The sequence below is a fragment of the Lagopus muta genome, chromosome 3 (assembly GCF_023343835.1).
Source record: "Lagopus muta isolate bLagMut1 chromosome 3, bLagMut1 primary, whole genome shotgun sequence".
Taxonomy (NCBI): domain Eukaryota; kingdom Metazoa; phylum Chordata; class Aves; order Galliformes; family Phasianidae; genus Lagopus; species Lagopus muta.
Window position 1 is genome coordinate 24,013,447 of NC_064435.1, and position 22,541 is coordinate 24,035,987.

At 38.6% G+C, this 22,541-nt stretch overlaps 2 protein-coding genes across 2 annotated transcripts in view; both read left to right on the forward strand.

The window, feature by feature from the left end:
- RBM12B (RNA binding motif protein 12B) overlaps positions 1-22,541 on the forward strand; it is a 1,112,412-nt gene that overhangs the window by 326,853 nt on the left and 763,018 nt on the right. The gene's annotated exons all lie outside the window — the stretch shown is intronic.
- The window catches only part of TRIQK (triple QxxK/R motif containing), a 62,737-nt gene that overhangs the window by 31,751 nt on the left and 8,445 nt on the right, over positions 1-22,541 (forward strand). Inside the window, exon 4 of the mRNA XM_048939581.1 lies at positions 16,619-16,704. Coding sequence (XP_048795538.1) covers positions 16,619-16,704 — 86 coding nt within the window. The remainder of the gene's footprint in view (positions 1-16,618; positions 16,705-22,541) is intronic.

Below are 22,541 nucleotides of genomic sequence, written 5' to 3' on the forward strand. Positions count from 1 at the left end.
AGAGAGGAAGAGACGTTCTGGTCCTCATCTGTTATCCTAACCATAAAGACATTTGTCATCTTCCATTGATCCCTTGCCTCATTTACTGCACATCACATGACTTGATCAATGAGTCTTATCATTCATATTTACTTAGTTACTGAGAGAGGAAGGGGCTTCTGAACAGCATACGTTATCATAAAATGGCATTCTGTGTTCTGGTTTGTGTTAGAAGCAGACAAATTTATGTTTATTCCTTGACTTTTCAGTGCTTGCTTTTGCACTTGTTAGTATCTATCTGTATTAAAAATACAGTTAGGTGAGTAGCTAATGATTTTTTTCTGTGTTATTTCTGTGGGAAAAACAAAACAATAGAAAATAAAGCACACCACTGAGTGAATTGCCACTGAATCCTTTTGCCACATTTTGTAGTCCTTTTATAGTGGTGAGAGCATGAGCATAAAATTAGCGTTGTATTTCTGACAAGCCTTTGGATTTTGCACCAAGAGAAGTAGGAGTTAATTCGATGAAAATCTCCATTTCACGTGTGTTTGAATCAAATTTTAGTTGCAGTAATTTTAATAATTTAGTGGCCTCAATTTGGCTTATGCAAAATTGCTTTGCTAAACTCTTACAGCCTGGCATAATCAGATCCACTGGCTTTTCCCTCGGCCTAGGAAAAGCATGTCTGTCATAAGGATTGCATTGTTACTGAAAGTGAAGTTGTGTCTCTTTTCTTCTGAAGAACTGAACTGTTCAAAAACAGGCCATGGGGAGGGTGTGTGGCTTTGTTTTCTTCTGTGTATCTGTATCTATCTATGAAACAAGATGTTCACAAAAACAATTCACTCTGAGTGTGAGACAAACCTCTAAACTGTGAGGAACTGAAAAATGACTATAAAAAAAAAAAAAAAAAATGCATTGACTGTTTCTCACTCTGCATGCTATGTATAATAAATGTGTCCCTACTGGTATGTTTAAAGAATCAATCAGAGGAGGAATGTTAATAGAGAACTGTTCTGGTACTTTACAAATAACCTCTTTCATCTGTCTTGAGCAGTGCCTTGTCCTCTCTGTAGGGAGCACCCTGTCATGGGAAGTGAAGGAGTCTCTGCTGATGCTGCATGTCAGGACTAACCCTGAAAAGACATATGAATAGAGTTGCTGGGTGGTAGGTAATGGTGGTGCAGTGAAATTCTGCATCCTGTGTCACCCACTAGACGGGTGACTCTACATGAGGGGACTTATTCAGTAAAGAAAAAGAGAGGGAGGGGTAGTTCTATAGAACCTTTGTGATGAGACCACTGTCAATATTAAGAGTTTTAGAGGAAGCAAGCATAGCTAAAAGTTAATTTTCTCTCCAATTTAGAGTATTTTTGTATGCTTTTAATTCCAGAAACTGAAATTGCTTTGTGCACGGGCTTATAAATATTTATCATGCATTCTTAATGAATAAGAAATTGACTTTAAGGGTCAGTAGAAGATTTCGTTACTTTTTCAGGTATATTTTAATTGTTTCTCATTATATTTGTAAATGTAATTTTAAAATATTTTAAAATAAATTAATATAGGCCATCGGAGAATCATCCCTAATAGATAACAGTCCTAAGTGCTCTTCACTCCTATTACACTACTACATCAGAATCTCAGTGATTTTGATGAGTACCAAAGTCTTGCAAGGCATAAAGATTTCCCAGGGTTATACAATAATTTTATGGAAGATCCAGGAGTGGGAAGCAGCTTCATGCTTTATCTGCTCTAACACAATACTTTTCCAGACAGTACGCTCTTTTCCTCAGCTCTCATTCCAGCTTTTATGTTTCCTACAAAGGACGACATACAAAAGATCTTCCTATGGAATCAAGTTTTTGAAAAATATGATGCTTTGCTTCTTTGAATAAACTGGCCTCACAGATGCCTTTCACTATTTAAATTGTTCATAGTGTAGTCAGGTTCAAAATAAAACCATTGTTGAAACAGACTTGACTCGTGAAAAGCTCAACAGAAGGCTGATTCTGCTGATAATGATGAAACGAAATCAAAAGTTTTCAGATAAACTCATTAACATCACTCTGATGGCAAAATGATTGGAAAAAATACAGTTGAATAATTTCAGTTAATTGACGAATTTTTATGCCTGAAGAGAAGGTGTGAAGTAAAATCTATCTGTTGCATATATCAAGGACTGCAGTGTTTGTAAACAGATAGAAGATATTCTCCTATAAGACAGGAATAACATGCCATTGTTTTTACATGTTTTAATACACTGCACACTAACCTATAGTTCCTCTCCCACAAGATTTCGTGAAGGGAAATGAAAAGGTTGGAATAGTAAGTCTCGAAAAATAAAAATAAAAGTCAGCCAGACTTCTCTACCTTTTCGTTCTGTATTAGCAAACTTTAGTTGTGAGAGATGGATCTCATCACTGTCTATAGCCCGGTTTGGCTTTGGAAGGTAAAATTATGCCTCCTAATATGCCTTTGAGACGTTATTACACTTTTAGTTCTGAAGTCCGTAAACCATTACTCTGGGTGCTCATAAATATGCATTTCCTTTACACTTATAAGTAAGCTGCTATTGCTGTCATTCACTTTAAGTTAAGACCTGTCAGGTGATATTTCTGTTGAAGGGAAGAATTTTAAATTATGGGTGAACTGAAGATACGTAGTTTTTACGAGTGCTAAAATTATGAGTGAGTTGGAGAGATTATTCCTCACAAGTAATTTTAGGATCCCAGGGGATAATGGTGATATATACAAGAGATGTTCCCTTTTCCACTAATTCCATTAAAAGCTTCTGATTTCTGCATTGCTGGAGTGAGACTCCAAAAACCTGCTTTTCCATCTTACATAATCACTTTCACGGTATCCTGTAACATCCACCTCTGCTAAGACTGTCAGTGCGTTGACTCCTGGAGTGACAGTGATATATAGGTCTGACAAAGCATCGTTTGCTGTATGCTTCACTGAAGTGAGAACTGCAAATGCTGACAGTATTACTGGAAAACCTTTTTCTTAGGCAGAATTAATAAATTGCAACTTGTATTTTGGGATGGTCTTGTAATATACAGCTGGTCCAGAATGATATGACTTACTAGTTAGGAATTACTGCATCTTGGCAGACAGCATCCAATTTATTTTCAATTCTGAGAAAAGAATTATCCACTGGATAAGACAGTGGATCAAGAGTAAGACAGTGTTCTGGTGCCTGATCTTGTGCAAGTCTCTTCACTCAGATGCCTTTAGTTCCTTTCTCCATTCTGTCCCTTTATAGGCTGGGTCGTTGTCCTTGGTGTATGATCTGGCTGTGAGTGTTCATAGAATGTCTCTTTCTGACCTTGCAGCTTCTCCTCTCTTATGTAAAATCCATGAATCTTGAACTAAATCTCTAAATTTAATCCATTACCCACAAGTTCTGCCTCCAAATCCAGATATTGTTTGGTTTAGAAATGGGAAGCTTTTCTTTATCAGGTTGTGACAAGTGATGAGTTAACAGTGAGTCAGTCTGAAGCAAAGAATGCTTTTAATCGTGCAACCAAGGCACAAGCTAAGTTTAAAAGAGATTTCCACCAAGCAGGGATTAGAGAGCATCGTCTCCTTAGCTGCATAGTCTCTGAATCTCCGTTCCTGGCCCGTAATGTGACTTTCTTTACAAAGTTATTTGTTTGCCACAAGGCTTTTTTGCTTTTGGTAAAATCAGAAATATGATTGAATGGTGGCTTAATGTATTAATACTGCTCAAATATTGTGTGTGAGAAACAAAAACTAAAACTAAATTAGGCAAGGATGTAACTGTGGTATCTTCAATAGATTCCTGTACTCTTCATCAGATGACCTGATCTGTTCCCCAAGTTACTGGGTTTTCTGTGCCACTCCAAGCCATTTCTGTTCCAGCTGGGGGAAAGGAAGCTGTGGGTGACAGATTATGTCCTTCCTATTATTGATCTCCATCCCCATCTCTCCTGTAAGCAAATGTCTGGTCAGGCATGGCTGAGGGAGGTCTGTGGCTCCTATGAGGGTGCTTGTGAAAGAGGCAAGGGCATGGGGTAAAGGGGTGACTCCGGATCCATGTGGTGCCCCAGTCTCACTGCGATGTCCCCCAAGGACAGGACACAATCAGCTGGTAAGGTTGAGCATGTCAGGTAGTGAGGAGTTAACTATAGCAGGAGAGAAAAACACTGCTGACCTTTTGAAGCACCACTGACCCTTTGTGCGAATGGTTTGATGTTACAAGTGTGTGGTGATGTTGCAGTGCTTATTCAGCAACCACTCTAGTAAGTGATTCACCAATGTCATCTGACACTAGCTTGATATACACCAGAATAACTGGGAGTAAATTTCAAATTACCAGTGTTGAAAACAATTTTTAGGCAGTGGTTTCTTTGATCCTGTTCACATGTTCCAAGGTTAAACTTATTGCCAGAGTCGTGATCTGGATGTTTCTTTCTGGTTTAGAGTGTTGAACAGATTTTCTTCAGTGGGGAAAGAAGGAATGGAATATTGCTTTCCTTTGAATTGGGATCTCAGAATCATTTACATACGTATTGGTGGTTGGTTTTTTTGAGGGGGGCAAGGGGAAAGTCCACAATACGGAATCTTTAACTTCTACTGTGACCTCAATCACTCTTGTTTTATGTAAAATTCAAAATTATGTAACTTTATGTAAGACATTGGGAGGAATCTCTGGCTATGTAGTCATGAGAGTGAGGAGAACAGAGATGTTTTGTGGAGGATCTGTAATATGGATATGTTTTATTTTACTGTGGACAGCTGAATTGAGTGACTTGGTCATCAGTCTCCATATTTTCCTTTATTATCTTTAAATGCTCTTGGTAGATAACTATTAGCAGTAGTTTTCCACCCTCCTGCGTATGGATGGGCTAGCTCTTACTGGAGCTAACCTGCAGTAATTATACAGCCAGCATCACAATAGCAGTCAAACAGATGGGACATATAATATTCATAAATTATTGAATGCAGTTGCCTCATCTTTCACACCCTTCAGGACAGGGACACATAGTGTTTTGTAAGCACCTACAGTACAATGAGAAGGAAAGTAACAGCCGATGTAGTTTGTCAGACCAATCTGATTTTCTTCTGTGACAGAGAAGCAAATCTTACAGAAGAGGAACAGGTGTCATACACTTTGACTCTTTCAAGTCTTTTTGACCATTTGTTCTGATAAATAGAGATATGTGAATATAGAATCATAGAATCATAGAATTCTTAGAGTTGGGAGGGACCTCTGAAGGCCATATAGTCCAACTCCCCTGCAATGAATAGGAACACCACTAGCTAGATCAGATTGCCCATGATCTTGTCCAACCTCATCTTGAAAGTCTCAAAGGACAGGACATCAAGCAGAACACTAGGTAACCTGTTCAAGTGTCTCAGAACCCTCACTGTAAAAGATTTTTTCCTAACCTAAATCTACCCTCCTTGAACTTGAAGCCATTTCCCCTTGTTTTGTCACCATGGACCCTGCTAAAGCATCTGTCCCCTTCTTTCCTGTAGCTCCTCTTTAAATACTGAAAGGCCACTATCAGGTCACCTTCTTTTCTCCAGGCTGAACAGCCCCAGCTCTCTCAGCCTGTCCTCATAGGACAGTTGTTCCATTCAATGGTTTGCTTTTGAGGTCCTCTGGATATGCTCCAACAGGTCTATGTTTCTACTGTATTGAGAACCACATCTAGATGCAGTGCTCTAGGAGGGGCCTCACCACTGCAGAACAGGGGGATGGGATCACCTCCCTTGACCTGTTGGTCATGCATTTTTTGATGCAGCCCAGGATGCAGTTGGTTTTCTGGGTTATGGGGGCACATTGCTGGCTCACATCAAGCTTGCAATCCACCGTTACCCTCATTTTTTGGCAGGGCTGTCGTCAGTCCTTTCACCCTCCAGTTTGTGTTGGTAGTGCTACCTTGACTCAGATGTAAGACCTTGCAGTTGGATTTGTTGAACTTCATGAGGTTCACCTGGGCATCCCATCCCTCTTGTGTGTCTACCACACCCCACAGGTTGGTGTCATCAGCAAACTTGCTGAGGGTGCACTCGACCCCACAGTCAAAGTCTCTGATGAAGATACTAAAGAGTATCAGCCCCAGCACTGACCACTGGGGAACACCACTTGTGCCCAGTCTCCATCCAGACATTGAGCCATTGACCACCATTCTCTGGACTCAATCCTGCAGCCAGTTCTTCATCCATTGAACAGTCCATCCATCAAATCCATATCTTCCCATTGTGGAGAGAAGGATGTTATGGGGTACCATGTCAAAGGCCTTACTGAAGTTGAGATAGATGACATCAGTGGCTCTTCCCTTGTCCGTTGATGCAGTCATGAGCAGGATCATAGAAGGCCACCAGGTTGGTCAAACAGGATTCACCCTTGGTGAAGCCATGCTGGTTCTCCCATATCACTTCCTTGTCCTCCATGTGCCCTAGCATTGCTTCCAGGAGGATCTGTTCCATGATCTTTCCTGGCACGGAGGTGAGACTGATGGGTTATGTTTTTTACCCTAACTGCAGTCACTGTGAGTTTTCTCCTCAGGGCTGCACAAACCAAGGGTCCTCAGTGCTCCTCATACATCCTGCCCTCCAGATTTTCCCCATCTCTATTGCCCTCCTTTGGATGCTCTCTTATGTCCTTCTAATGTTGTGGCATCCAACATTTATCCAGGGTTGGTCCCATCCTAGGTAGAGAATCTAGCAATATTGCACAAAGATCAGAGGAAAAATCCAGAGGAGAGCAACTGGGACCCAGAGAGGACTTAGGAACTGGTGTTTTTCAATCTTTAGAACAGAAGACTTGAGAGATACAATAACAGTCATTAAGTCTACAAAAGCTTTATGCAATGAAGCAAGTGATAAAATCAACTGACTTCTGAGTTCATGGTGGATATGATGAAAAGTAATGCTTTAACAGTTCGTTAAGGGACATTTAAATTAGACATTGGACCTGAAGAAACCTGTAATGATAAAGCTTGTGAAGCACTAAGGGAAAGCTAGGGTACAGTCCCATTTTTTTTTAGCGATGTTAAGAACTACGTAGACAAAAATCCATCAAGAATTATGTAGGTAAACTTCATGGTCTCTTAGGGCAGGGACAAACAAAGTAACTTTTCAAGGTCTCCTCTAGACTCTTTCTTCTGTGATTCTGTAGTTAGTCTGTCATGATTCTTAGATGTTCTTCCAAATATTATCAGAATCTGTGGTGATAATGACACTCTCTCACCTTTGCTACACATTTTCTACTGGTGGATCCTCCTCTGCTTAGATTTTTATCTATTAAATGAACTATGACTTTACCTTTGAATAGCATATATTAAAGTCTGAAACTGCAAGAGATTGAGATTCCAAAGAGCAGAAGAACAGACACAGAGCTTGTGCAGTTCTGGAGTGACCGTGCTGCATGCTCTGTCCGTCTGCCTAGGAAGATTTGACCAAGAATCCATGTGTCTGTTTCCACTTATTTCAAGGTATATTACATTTTCCTCTGCTTGCAGCCAGCAAAGTTAATAAAATCAGTGTAAGCCAAGTTGGAGCCAGGTTCAGCCTGTCTCAAAAAGGCAGAAAGGCTCTTTGTGAGCAGTACGGCCCTAGTGCCATGCACTGAGCTGCCTTTTTCACACCTTTTATCATCCAAGAAAGAGTATGATAGTTTCCATTGTCCAAAAAAAATCAAATCCTTTCCAAGTGTAATCAAATTTTTGATAGAAAGCTATAGCTTGTACTTACATTAATGTAGTATTTCACTCCTATGCAGTCAAATTTGTTTTTTATTTCCTCAGTTTCAGAATTTATATTAAAACATAATTGTTTATAAGAAAGTGTGAATGCTGGAAGTTGCTCAATAGCAAAGTAACAAAAAATTGCTCTAAACTACATGGGCACATTCATGCATGTATATATTATGTAGATGGAGGAGAAGTGGAGCACTCAGTGATCTGTTTCAAATTAATTGTGTTAATTTCTTTTTAAGAAAGGTATTTAATGTTTCTTGTAGTTGTCTGTTTGAGTATGAAATGTTAAAGAGATTCTTGGAAAGGTTAATTGAAGAACTGTCATCATTTAAGATACTCCCTTTTAGATGGAGCTATTACTTTTTAGTGCCTGCTGGCATGTATATGTTGGGCTTGAACAAAAGTTTTTAAAAGGTAATTTTGAAATATGTGAAGAAAAATGCTCATCGAGCAGTGTCTAGTAAGCATGAATATTTTTACTGCTGTTCTTCATACTTTTTTTTATGATCTTGCAATTAATTGTGTTCCACAGGTGTTGAAAATAATGAAATTTCACTGTTGCATTAACTGATTTAAGATATGCTTTTTTCATTATTGACAATCTATTTTCTGAAATTTTTTCTATATTGTTAATATATTTTTTGAAAGATTCCTTGAAACAAGTCTCTGAAAAGGCACTAATTCAAATCCTTTTAATTGTCTGTTACAAACAACCTATGCCTAGTAGAAACTTTAAATGTAAAATGTTTCTTTAATGAATTACAGCTTTTCATGGCAACTCATAGAAAATTTTCTGAAGGATTTTGTTTCCTGTCAGAATGTTATACGTAACAAATATTACCAGACTTGAGTTCTGGAGTCAAGGAAAGATAACAATAATTAAATGCTTATATTTTGGCATACTTAAGGATGCTTTATATTTTGGTTATTATTATTATTATTTTAATCTTGCAGGCATTTTTTTAATTTTGCAGAAGAAACTTATTCATTTTAATGCGTCCTTCTAGTTGGCTTAGAGCTGAAACATAGTTGCTTGAAAATTAATTTACCCCTCATGAATAACTGGTTGGATTATCTTTGTAGCATTAAATGTCAACCCTGAGCTTAGAGCACATTGTGTCTACAGTAAAAAGTTGTCCCTGAGCACTTAATGTTGTGTTAAATGATGATGTGTCCTTTACAAATGTATTATTAGTGTCAAGCTGTTCTGTCTCTCAAGATTGAAAAATGGTCAGTGATTTGAGCTGCCATTAAACCTGAATAAAAAAGAGAGCGACTGTGGGGGGTTTTCATGCTTTTTTATGATTACAGACATGTTCTTAAGTATGCTTAAAACATAACAAAGTGTTCCTGTTAACCTAAGGCTCCAAAACCTCCATTTGTAATCACAGCAATTAAAAACAAGAAAGCCTGTCTTCTGCTTCTCTGGAAAAGAATGGCCTTTGAATATGTCCATGTGATATTAAAAGCAAAAAAAAAACAATAGTAAATTCTTGAGGGCTTAGTCTTGTTTTTCATGCGTGCATACTAGAGTTCTTGCACCAATTCTCAAAGGTAGATTACCCTAACCATTACTGCTGATAATTGATGTGCTCTCTGATTTTAACTGAGGGTGGGCCAGAATTTTTTTTTCAAATTTCGTTTTCTGAGGTTCCTTTAATATCCTAGACCAACAGTTATTTCCAGTTGCCAAGTTGTAATGTTATAGATGATGCATGCATATTTAAAATGTAGATGTCAGGTATGATTAGAGTTCCACTGAATTCAGATTCTGTTACTCAATGAATTGCAGTCACTGGTTTAAGATCTCTCAGAGATTTAAACGTGCTCTTTGGTATGCATATCTTAGGATATGGGTGCAACTGGTTCCTCTATGGAGCTGTGTGATGTTACAGAGTGCTTAAGAAAACACTTCCTTCTGCATGCCAGACACGTAGCTTCCTGACATTAGTAAAGGCAAGTAAAGAAAAATTCTGCAATGTTGTATGAGAAAGCCTGGTTTTCAGGAGTTCCAGAGCATGTTGGAAAAAAAATAAATTTTATTCCCTCCCATTAAAAAGTAAACTAGTATAACATTATAGAACTGTTGAAAGTACAAACTAACTGCTTTTACAGCCCATTACTGAATTCTATTAGTTTCTGTTTCTCAGAATTTCAGAGTGGCTGAGGCTGGCAGGACTCTCAGGTCTGCCTGGCCCAAGCCTTGCTCCAGCAGGGACACACAGACAGGGGACACAGACCCACGCACAGCCAAATTCTGAAGATCTCCAAGGAGGAGATTCCACAACCTCTCAGGGAAACCTGTGCCAGTTCTCTGGCATCTGCACAGCACAGCAGTGCTGCCTGGCACTCGGTAGGAATCTTCTGTTTTCCAGTTTGTGCCCATTGTCACCTGACCTGAAAAAGAGTCTGGCTCTGTCCTCTCTGCAGCCTTTCCTCAGGTATTTATGAATGAGATCCCCCTGAGTGTACCATTCTCCCGTCTGAGCAGGCCTAGCTCTCTCAGCCTCTCCTCTTAGGAGAGGTGCTCCAGGCCCTTAAACATCTTCATAGCTCTCCGCTGGACTGTCTTCAGTATGTTCGAGTCTCTCTTGTGTTAGAGATGACAGAATTAGGCACAGCACTAACTCCTGATGTGGGCTCACCAGTTCCAAATAGAGGGACAGAATCATCTCCATTTACCTATTAGTGATATTTTGCCTAATGCAGCCCAAAGTACCGTTAGCTTTTTTAGCAGCAAGGTTACATTGCTGGCACGTGTTCATATAAGGCGAAGCCTAACTTTTCTCAAGAATGCAAGATGCAACACGCTCAGGGTAGAACATGGAAATTCTAATTAAGGAGGAGAAAACTGTTCTTACCATTGGAATGGTAAAATGTTGGAAAAGGTTAATCAGTGAGGTTTTGGAATCTCCTCCTTGGGAAATATTCAGAATTTAGCTTGACAAAGACTTGAGCAACCAGAATTAACTTTCAAGCTGGATCTGTTTTTGAAACTGGCTTTGTTGTGAGTGGAGGGTTGGACCAGATGACCTCCAGAAATCCCTTCTAACCTAATTATCCTATGATTCTGTAGCTTGAAACTCCAAGGAACGTAGCTGGTACACAAGGAAAGTTCTGATGAAGCACTGTAATAATTATGGTACAGTAATCAGCACAATATTGTCTCTGTATTGTCTCTGTATTACACAGCTTAAATGGCTTGGGAACTGTTATGGAATTGCTGATGATGAGTGGAATTCACTAGGAACCATCAGCTAAGCTTGCATTTCCTCTGTGGATCTGTATGGTACTAGTCATACCTAAGCTAATAATACTAGTACTACCTAATACTTAAAAGGTAATTTGTCCGTGTCTAGAAATGCCTCAGGCACCCAAATAAAAACATGTGGGACATTTCTGTTTCTCTCCTTCTCCTTTAGATGTAGTCTCTTTGGACTTGATTTGTTACACCTAACTTTAGAGGCTAAACCAAAGCTCATGATCTGGGTGCTGAACAACTCTACTATCTCTCTGTTATCAACAGTAAAATAGGTACTGCCATAGGGCAGTTTTGGTTGTCTTACGTGGCTGCCACTCACTCTTTGTAGAAGTCTCTCTATGGGACGCAAAGAGACTTACAGTAGGCATGCTCCTAAAAATCTTATGACTGTAATGTGTCTTGTAGATTGTGGAGAATAGTGTGAATTCTACTTGTTACAGTGGAGAAATCAAGGGGCTGCTCCAAGTCAGGCTATAGAAACCCTAAAAAGTCCAGAGGACTATTTTATTCTTCTGTGTTTGCTCAGTAGGATTTAACTGGGGGCTCCTGGAACCTTCAATAATTCAAATTAATAACAAGAACATTAATTTCAGCTTAACTAGGTGTACAATTTCACACTACCAGTTTGACAGCAAAGCTTATCCCAGCCTGTTTCTAGTTTTTCTAGTTTCTAATTAGATATTTATACTTTTTAGTCTGGGTTTCAACATGAGGTACATTAATATATTTTAGTTAAACAACTACCAGTAACTAAAATGTACCCAGGAGTTGTGGTTTTATTGTGCTTCAAACAATACTTCTAGCATGTGAAATGGATTGCTGCTATGTGGAAAAAATCTGACTAATGTTTTGATTATAACACTAACAGAGAAAGATTCAAGACAGTAGTTTGTTGGTTGCTACGAATTATGCGGAAAGTGTTGAAAGGAATTTTAAATTTGTAATGTTGATTAGCAAATTTTACTATCTGCCAGGTTTTTTGGCATGCTGTAAATAACTCATCTTCAAATAATTTGTCTGAGTAATTAAATTTAGATTGCACATTTCTCGTTTCAAATATTTTGACTCTTACCTATTTGTTTTTCCATTGTGGCTTAATTGATGTGGTCTATATAAACGGACAATAAATTTATATACCTTTGTTATAAAGATCAGTCAGTGAATAGAACTTGGTATTCATCCCAGACAGAATTATGATTGAATGTATTTGCAAGATTAAAGCACTGAATTTACTTTTTTCTAATTAAAGGCAATTAAAGATTTGCAGACACAAATAAAAGACAATGAATTGAGGAATAAGTGTAGGAGCAAGTCCATTTGCAGGTGAAAAGAAGTGCCTTTGAAGCAGAACCAGCTGTATTTTCATTGAAAGAATAACAGTTTAGGAAGCTTTTCTGCATGTGCTCGCTTGATAGCATAATGTACTCATAAGCAGCTTACGCAGTACAGTATTCAGAAAATAGCAGTGCATTAATTTTTAAAGTAGAAAATGCAGGCGAAGAGCAGTGCTGCCGCATGATGATAATGAAGGTGGATATTGTAAAGTCTACTGAGAGAAAAGAAGGCAGTGAGCTCCCGAAATGTGAACATTTATAAAACAATAACCAGATATTCATATGATAATAAGCTTGGACAACAGTATCAACAAAGGCCAAAGATGCAGTCCTGTTTCTGCTTAAGCCTGATGAATTGAAAGAAAGACAGAGAGGCAGTCTTTAGTCAGTTATTCAAATCCAGTAATGAGCAATTGTTAGAATGACAGAATAGACATCTAGAAAGGTCAGGAATCTAATTATTTTTTTTTAAGAAGTTATGATATAGGTTCAGATTGTATGGTAAATGGCAGCATCTTTAAACAAAATCTTAGATGCAGTCAGTTTTCTTAAAATACAGTGTTCAACATGTTGCATTATTGGTTCCTTGTGTTGCAGAGCTTGTTATGTATACAAAGCACAGTGTCTTACATACTACCTATTAATGTCACCACAGTTCTGCAGAGTAAATAGGAAAGGTCACCCAGAACTTGATGAACTTATCTAGCTCATAGCTGCTATTTAGTTTAAGTTTTGCATTAACAGGGATATTAACAGGGGAGGGAAAGGGGAAGGGGAAGGGGAAGGGGAAGGGGAAGGGGAAGGGGAAGGGAAGGGAAGGGAAGGGAAGGGAAGGGAAGGGAAGGGAAGGGAAGGGAAGGGAAGGGAAGGGAAGGGAAGGGAAGGGAAGGGAAGGGAAGGGAAGGGAAGGGAAGGGAAGGGAAGGGAAGGGAAGGGAAGGGAAGGGAAGGGAAGGGAAGGGAAGGGAAGGGAAGGGAGCTGGTACTTGAGTTTGACAGACGAAATGAAGAATTGATGGTAATGACAGTGAGAAAAAGTAAAAAAAAAAAAGGAAAGGATTTTGCTTAGGTAATACACAAAGTAGGATTTGGTCTGGAAATTTTCCAGTGATATGATTTTGGCTTCTTTCCTTGCCTTCCTGTGTTCCCCCAGGAAAACTCAGTGACTGTCTTAAATAGACATCAGGTACAGCAGACAAATGGAGCTTTGTTTGCTGAGTCCATCTTAACTGGTTTTGACGATCCCTTCCCAGGATGAAGAAACAGCTTTAGCTGAGGACTCTGATGGATAAACGTACAAAGCTTTCAGGATAAGTGAGATAAAATTGTAAGAAATTGGAAGTGTGAATATACGTACTCCAACTGGTTGAATTTGAAGGCTCAGAGAGAACATAGGGAGCTAGTACTAGTTATTTCTGCTTGTGTTCCAGGTGGTAATGATCAGTGTTCACATGGTTGGGGCTTTGCATTTCGGAGTTCTTTATAGTCCTGTATTGCAGATGTTTTTCCCAAGGCCTCAGAAAGTTCATATGTTTTAAAAGTCCTTTAGTGCAATTGCTAAATCTGGTTTTCATTAGGAAGGACTCCACAGATGCCCTTTTTAAACTTTTGCACTTGGTAGACTCAGACTGTTTCTCTCCCTTTTTTTTTTTTTCTCTGGCTTTTGCATTTGAAAGAAGACTGGAGGATTAATGACAGGTACATTGATTTGGAGAAGCATCAGCTCCAGAGTAATTATTTAAATAGCCTATTCATTATAAAGGTTGGGGTAGTTGTTTGTGTCAGATTTAGTATAAATCTGGAAGTATTCTCTAGATTACAATCCGGTTTTAACCATAACTGGAATACCAGTTACCAGTACCAGAGTGCTTGAAGCTGAGGGAAGTCACACTAGTCAGCTACTCTTTGCTAGAAATAGGCTTGGTACTCCTGATTAATTTCTTTGGGAGACTTTCTCCTGTGCAGCATTTACCTCTGCTCTAGTAACCTTCACAGTTAGTCCTTGGAGAAAAGGAGGGAGAATGAGCAATGAGAGGAAAGGTAGGTGGGGGACAGCATCTAACTATTTTTTCTCATCCCTAACGGGCCTTGCAGTCCTTTCTAGTTTTTATTACCTAATGCCATTGCATCACTGGAAGGGAAACCTCTGACTGTCCTGCTTTACTTGCTCCAGACGGGAGAACAGCAAATGTGAATTATGAGAACTGAAATTGAACCTAGTCCTTGTCAGCTTTATACTTCTAAATGAAAGTTTTTGTCGTACGTAAAACATCTCAAATGGATAAATTTCTATAGTTTGTTCATGAGTAAGTAAGAACAGCTGTATCATTTTATTGAAAGTTGGCTCCAAACAAACAAAACAAAACAAAAATTCAAGGCTGGGGTATATCTAATGCCAAATTTCACCCTGGAGTGAATTTTTATGAGTTATAAACTCCTGCCATTTATAATGGAAATTCTGACAGCTCTTTAACTATTTCATTGCAAAAGTACGTCTGCAGTACTTTAGTGGAGAGAACGCATTCTCTTTCAGTCTGGCTTCATGTCTTGACTTTGCTGTTTTGGTTGTTACTGCAAATCTCTCCATAACTGTTTGGACTATTACAGCACTCAACTCTCTGATGCATCCTATTATCAGATAGCATTCACTTCTGAAGAATAATGCTGCAGTCATCCCCTCCTGTAAATGAGATATGTTGACTGGATGAATATATTGGAACATAAGACATAAATAGTCATTTTGTCATTTTTTCTTCACTCCGTTTTCTAAGAAGGCTCTTTGGATGTATGCTTTTTTCAAATGATTTCAGTTATTTTTCCTTTTGTCAGTGAGTATTTTCTAAGTTATTTCAGGTCTTCAATGAATAATATCTGACCAACGGATAATACGAAGACTTTTGCAATGTATAATCCCTAGGGTTGAGGACAGATTAGACCATGAGAGCAAACAGCATATGCTACACAGAGAGGAGCTCTGCACTGAGTAAGAGCAGAGAGATGAAACAGAAAGTGTGGGCAAAGATACATGTGTAAATCCAGGGTATCACTGGAGAAGATCTTTCTTTTCCAACTGATGTTGCAGAATTCCACCACTGCTCTGTAATATCTCAGTCTGAAGCTTGCTCTATTGTTTATAAATGCAAGACCCCCATCTAGCTGATTAAATGGGAGTGTTACGTGCACAGAAATACTGGGCACAGCTCTATACAGAAGGTTAAATTATTTGAATGTGATAATGATGAAACCTAGATGTAAAACTAGTGGTGAAAAAAAATACTATAGCATTTCTTCTATAAGCAATGTAGGTTAGGTTCGAAAATAGACAAAAAGTACAAAATTCAGGCATGCACTGAGGGAAAAAAAAGGAAAGAGTTATGCTAGGGTTCTACCCCCTCAGCTGTTTCTTCACCCTTTTTCTTTTCCTCCTTCTCTCACTCCATCAGTACCTTGACTTTTGGCAGCTTAGAGAGGCTATGGTTAATAGTGTGCAATACAGCGGTAACGTCCTTTAAATAGCAAAAATATCCCTGAGAGGTATCGAGTATTTTATGCTTTATTATTAAATTGAGCTAAATGATTTATACCATTTCTAAGTACTCTCATGTCCTCCTCTGAACTCACTTCATACGGACTCAGTCCTGAAGCACTTTGCTGCACACTGTAGTGGCTGTAAGAGGTGGTTCTCATAATTTTTTAAAAGCACATCTAAGACACTTCTAGAAGTTTCCGTGTAACATATTTCTATAAACAGATGGTGTGAAACAATGGTTTTATTAATGCTTACTTGGATTGACCTGCGTGTCTCTGAGTTCTGCTGCTCACAAATAATGTTCCAGTTCAGAATGATGAAACATTTATGTTCTCCGTAATGTCACGTATTACACATTTATAAATGCATTAGAGGTGGCTAACCAACAAAAATTATAATGAAAATTTTGCTTTGATTGAAAAGCAAGGGGTAAAACGTCATCCTCCTTTAATCTACTTACTTGCAGTCTGCTGCTTACTGAACAATTTAATAAACATTGCACTAGTGGATGGCGGTCAGTATGTGTATTTGGATGTCTCTCTGAGGTAATAGGTTCTATACTGATTTATCAGCTCCTGTTTGTTGTTATCATCATCTGAGTTTAGCAACATTATTCTTCTGGTTGGGCCCCTGTCCTATAACGTGGCTTCTGTTTAAAGTGCTGAACTGTGAGATGTTTGCAAATGTGAGAGCTGACTTTCAAACTGAGATAATTGCTGACATTCTTTATCTTTTTTGGCATCGTTTTCAATAAATGTGTTTTTCTGCTCTAGGAAAGCAAGATTATAAGAAAACCAGACCTATGTTAAGAGCAACGAGATTAAAAGCAGAAGCCAAGAAAACTGCACTAGGCGTGAAGGTAGAATTCTCTTTGATAGCTTATTCCACCTTTGTGTATTTGTTGTTTCTTTTCCCCATAGATGTGCTGCATGAATATTGATTTCTGAGAGATATTGTTTATGACACTTCAAAATCTAAGTGGAATGCCAGAATCTAAAATATTTATGATGGATTGCTTTTACTTAACCCCAAAATAACTAGAATAGTGGAAACTCTAAAAGGTAGTCCAAGTTCTTGTTATGATGCATATTTACTTTAATGCCAAAATATTGTGCGCTTAGAAAATTGATCTTTTTGGGGTGCCACTGTACACACAAATGCTTTGACTAGTTCATATTGTTACAAAATTGACAGTAAATGACTTCTTTCTTCCTCTTCCTTCCCTATACCCAGGAGTAATTTAAAGACAAGGTTTGATAAGTGTTGTAAATTCACAGCATCATTATTTTAGTCTACATCCATGTGTACTGCCTCTGACTTGGAAACAGAAGGCTTAAGTAAGAACAAAACACCTGGAGAGATACTGAGCTTTATTTTGGAAATGTCTCTTTTTCAGGAAGTTATGACGCACAATCATGGCCAATTGATCATGACTGTGAATGTGAACAAGGAGGACAATTAGGAATACTCTATGCTATCTACTGTCCTGTATCATCAAAATTGAATTTGCTGAACGTACATTATTTTATCTAGGTTGCATTTGATTTTTTTCCATCCAACTTTTTTTTTTTTTTTTTTTTTAAATCGAAGTGATGCCCAATTAACTTAGCAGCAAGGATAAAAAATGTGTAAAATAATTATTAAAAAAGATTAGATAGCTGGGTAGTCTAATGAAAGAAACTTCAGAAATGTTAAAAGGAGGACATTTTCTTGTATCTGGCAGATGAGAAATCAGTTTTTTCAAGTTATAGCTTATAGCAAATGCCAAGGTATTACTACCAAGCTGTAACAGCTGTTGAGCTGCCAGATGATGTATTTGGTTGTCTTCCAGAATTTGCTATTATAATCATGAAACAGTGCTTTCTTTTTGCTCCTGATTGCTGATCTCGATCAAGCATTACCGTGCGATGCAGCATGTTTTCACAACATAATCTCCTCAGTTAGTGCTGTGTGTCAGGTTTTAATGAGAAAAAGTAGATTGCCTTTTTTGTTTAAAGGATAGATTATTAACCTTTTGTGTTTGATGTTTTTTTTCCTTCCCTTATTAAATTTTGCTTTTTCTTTTCATTTTACTTTCAATGCATTGACCTTTTAAAAGTGATGTTCTACTTGGAGACTTTTAGTGTACAGCTTAGTTCTTCAGAAATGTACAAGTTTTATGCATATGTCATAGAAGTGAGAAAAATAGGAGCCTTAGTCCTCAAAACATGTTTGTTTCCTTTGTTCTTAATTCTTACTTGAAAGCAAATTGAAGGAGAATGGAAAAGCATATGTGTAATCGTATGTATCGTGAAACTCAAACATTAGTGAATAAGAACAAGAATTGTTTATTCTGTACAAATGTGTTCCTGCATATTTTAGTAGAATGCCAGCTTTGTTGCAGTTAGGAATGACTTTTGCCATCAACATGTGAATGTGCTCTCTAGTATGTGGGGTGTTGTGTTCTTGGGGTAATCCTAATTGAAATGTCTTAGGTTTGCAATTCTGCCTCTGTGAAAGGAAGGAAGGATGGAAAAGAAAGAGAGAAAGGGAGAAAGAATGGAAGAGAGGAAGAAAAAAGATTGTTTAAGATGATGTCTTCCGACTGTAAAGTCTCTTGCACACGTGGGCCTTAAAATATGACTGATCATCTTCAAACAGATCACAGCCATTTGCCTTGCTTCCTAATTGCTGAGAAAAGCTGACAGAGCTTAAGCAAAAGGGAAGGGAAGGTGGACACCAGGGATGTGCTTATGGGGAAGGAAGGCAAGGCCTTTCTGTGCGTCCTTCTCACTGAGCCTGCTTAATGCAAACAGCCTTAGACTTGCTAAGTGTTACAGTATTTTCACCAGGATAATGAGAGTCCCTGTAGAGTAAAACTCTGCCCTTCCACTGACCAAACCTGTGCTGCTCAGCACAGCAATTAGGTAAACTCACACCTCTTTCTGTTTCTCAGTGACAACACTTCAGCTTGTTTTATTCCTTCAGCTGGGAGAGGCTGCTTGGTGATGTGGCCTCTGTCTCCCAAGCTGACCCTCTCTCTCAGACAAGGATTGCTTTGCTCCATCCATCCTTGAGTTCCTCTCTCTGCCCAAGAGCAATCTTATGGCAGATATTTTCATCCTCCACACCAGTCCAAAATACTGCTATTTTGTCATCTGGATAAATTTGGAAATGAGAATTTCTTGAAATCTCCTTGGTGTTAAACCATTCTTATGCCTCTGACAACCAAAAAAAAGCAGATTTGAGGTCTCATTATGATATATACATTAGTAAAACTATTTTGAGGCTAAATGCACATTACTTTAATTGTTTGTTTCCTAATATTCCAAGCTTTCAGTGTGCCTGAGCTCCTCATTTGGGAAGATACTGTCACAGCTGTCGCTTCACGTTAGCAAAGTTAGCATGGTTCACCTTCCTAAGGGTGAGAATTTTGTATTTTTATGTGATGCAGACTCTGATTCTGTGACAGTTGATTAGCTTCAGTCTGTGTTGAGGAAAGAAAAGTGATATAATTACAGAGCAATGTAATAAGCAGGCAGCACTTTAAATAGAAGTGTCCACGGTTCTTGTTAAACATTTGAAAAAACACACACATTTGTGTATTCACCTTTTACTGTTTATCTGTATTTGGTACACTATGCAGTATGCAGCACTTCAAAATATATTAACACTTTCATAGAAAAACCTAATTGACTTTTTAGATTACTGTAGAGGAAATATATCTTTGTCATACGATATGTAGAAGTAGAAGCTCTCTAGGAAAGGGGGATATTTTTACAAATCTTTGAAAATTCCACTTACAACATTTAAACTATTGATACTTCTAGCACTGTTTTCTACCAGGATTTAATTCATGGGGAGAACAACCACTCATAAGCACAAGTATTTAGGGAGAAAGAGAAGAGGACTGGAAAGCAGAGGAGGGATGTAGTCCTCAATATGTATCAAGATAATGAAATTCAGCTGTTGTGTATTTCACCACAAGAGCTGACAACATTTGCTTTAAAAAGTCCCTATAAATGACATAAAACTTTCGAGAACCAATCCCCTGGAGATCCTTCACATTTCATCGCTGGCATACTAATTAGCTTGTCTTGTCAAACTTTGATTGCCTTGTCATTTTAATGCAAGGTTTAAAGTAACAAAGTTTCTTTCAGTCACTGCCATTTAGTACTTTTTAATTTCCCCAATGAGAGATTTTATACATGTTGATAATGTCAGAGAAGTAGCTAAGCACTAATAACAACCGAAAGTTAGTTCAAGCAAGGTGACCACGCTAGCATTTGGTGTATAATATTTGTTCTTTAAACATGTTTAAAAATTGGATATTATAACAGAGCTATTGTACAAGCTCTGTTTGTATGTACGACACTAATTGCAGATGGTTCCAAATATATGGTGTCTCTTGGAAAAGCAGGACCCCGTCTCAAGAAACAACTCGGAGGGAAAGCAATATGCTAGATGTCTCCTGGTGTTAGCATAGGGCAAAATTCTTTGTAGCAGTAACAAAAAAGAAGCCTCTGGGCCTTCTCTGTGTGAGTGTTTTGTTGTCCTTCCGCTCATGCTGATGGAAGCCCACCTGGTCATGCTGGCCAGGTGAAGCAGCAAGGGCTCTACATTGTCAATGCTAACTCTGCTTTTTATGAGTGAAGGAAGAGGTGCCAGCAGGAGGGTGGTGAGAAGAAAATAGTTTGAGGATTGTGCAAGTTCAGCCCTAAATAGCTGGGGTTTTGTAGGCAGAAGCCACTAGTAATGGGAATTCTTGAGGGAAGATTGTTTTCACAGGCTGCAAGAATGAATCAGTGGTCCATGGGATAAATGATGAAGTTTTCTCTCTTGGTGAAAGGCAGACACAAATCTGAACAGTAGTTTTTTACACCCACTTGCAAAGACATAATCAACTGCAGAATAGCACTCCATAGAGAATTATTAGCAATACAGTACATTGATTGCGCTAAGGAAAAAATGCTTCCTAGCAAAGTGTGAGCTTACTGTCTGTCATTCTTTTGCATATCTGCTTAATCTATTGTTTATCTAGCTAGCTCACTATTAAGAGTTTATCTCATCTGGAATAAGTTATGTATGAACAGATAACAAAACATTCCTAGTATATTTTGGCAAAGGGTGTTCTCTGATTTCACGCTGTTCATAATCTGCTAAATTAGTGGACTACATTTGCCAAGATATGTTGGGAATACAGTTTCATAGCTTTGCAGAAATTAAGGGCACGAGGGACTATTAGATCATTTGATCTGGCTTCTATGTGCTACAGATCATAAAATTTCATCCAGATACCTTCAAGGAAATCCAAGCACTTTGCTATGGCCAAAATACTGTGTCTCCAAACTGGTTTATGTGCTTCACATAAAGAGCGGGGCAGCTTAATGTGCCACCAGTGAACAAAGCATGATATTCCCAGTGATCCCAGCAGTCATACTTTGATCCCTGACCTTGAAATGGAAGGGACAGAGAGGAAAAATGCACAAAGTGAAAAGTAAAATCATATTGCTCCCATCTGACCCTGTCCTGACCTGTACACTTAAGCACAATAATCATGGTGGCTTTCAACTTTGAACAAGATGCACCAGGCAGAAGCTTAGGAGGATTTTCTGTACTGTCTCAGAGCAGTGGTCTATCTTTCTCAGGCTTTGGCGTCAGTTATGATCAATCTTTAACACTTCAAAGGATAACTGAAAGGAAAACCAGCAAAACTTCATTCCTGAGATATCTCAGGAATGAAATCAGTACAATTAAAAGGAAAATCATAGAATCACAGAATGGCTTGGATTGGAAGGGACCCCAAGGATCAATTTCCAGTCCCCCTGCCACGCAGGGCCACCAACTTCCAATCCGGTACTAGACCAGGCTGCCCAGGGCCCCATTCATTTCATCCACAGCCTGTCTGGGCAGCCTGTTCCAGCACCTCACCACTCTTTCTGTGAAGAACTTCCCCCTGACATGCAATCTAAACCTTCCCTCCTTGAGCTTAAAACCATTCCCCCTTGTCCTATATCAGTTTATCCTTGTAGAAAGTTGATTTCCCTCATTTTTGTGATCCCCTTTTTAATACTGAAGTGCTGCTCCAGCCCCCTGATCATCTTCATGGCCCTCCTCTGGATCCTCTCCATCAGGTCTAAATTTCTTGGAAGAGAAGGAAACTGTTTGATCCTCTATAGAAAAGTCTGAAGCACAAAAGCATGAACTATCATCATATTGAACAGCGTAGTGCTCCAGAGGCTGCAAATACAGCACTGACCATGTCAGCAATCCCAGTCATCCCATGACCCTGAAGGAGGAAAGCAATCAGCTCCCAAGACTAGCAGCAGGGATTTCCTTTAGCATTCGTCCGAGTTGAAGTATTCTTCCCAATAGCTAAAGAATATATACTTCATGCTATTTTATTTTGTTGAGAAACATTCTAAAAGATGTACAGCCATGGAAGTCCAATATTCTTCCAAAGAGGCAACTCAAAAGTTCAGTCATTCCTGTTCTTAGCAAACAGCATCTTATTTCAAGACTTAGCTTGAGAGCTTATCTAACCTCAGCTGGACCTTGAGAGGTTCCTATAAACAAGGTAGTAAGACCTCACACTGTGAAGCATCTTACTTAAATACAGGTATATGGAATATATAGTTATACGTTGTAACCAGGCTACCTCTCATTCTTCTCTATAATAAAATAAATACCAGTCATCTCCCTACTGGAAATCTCTTT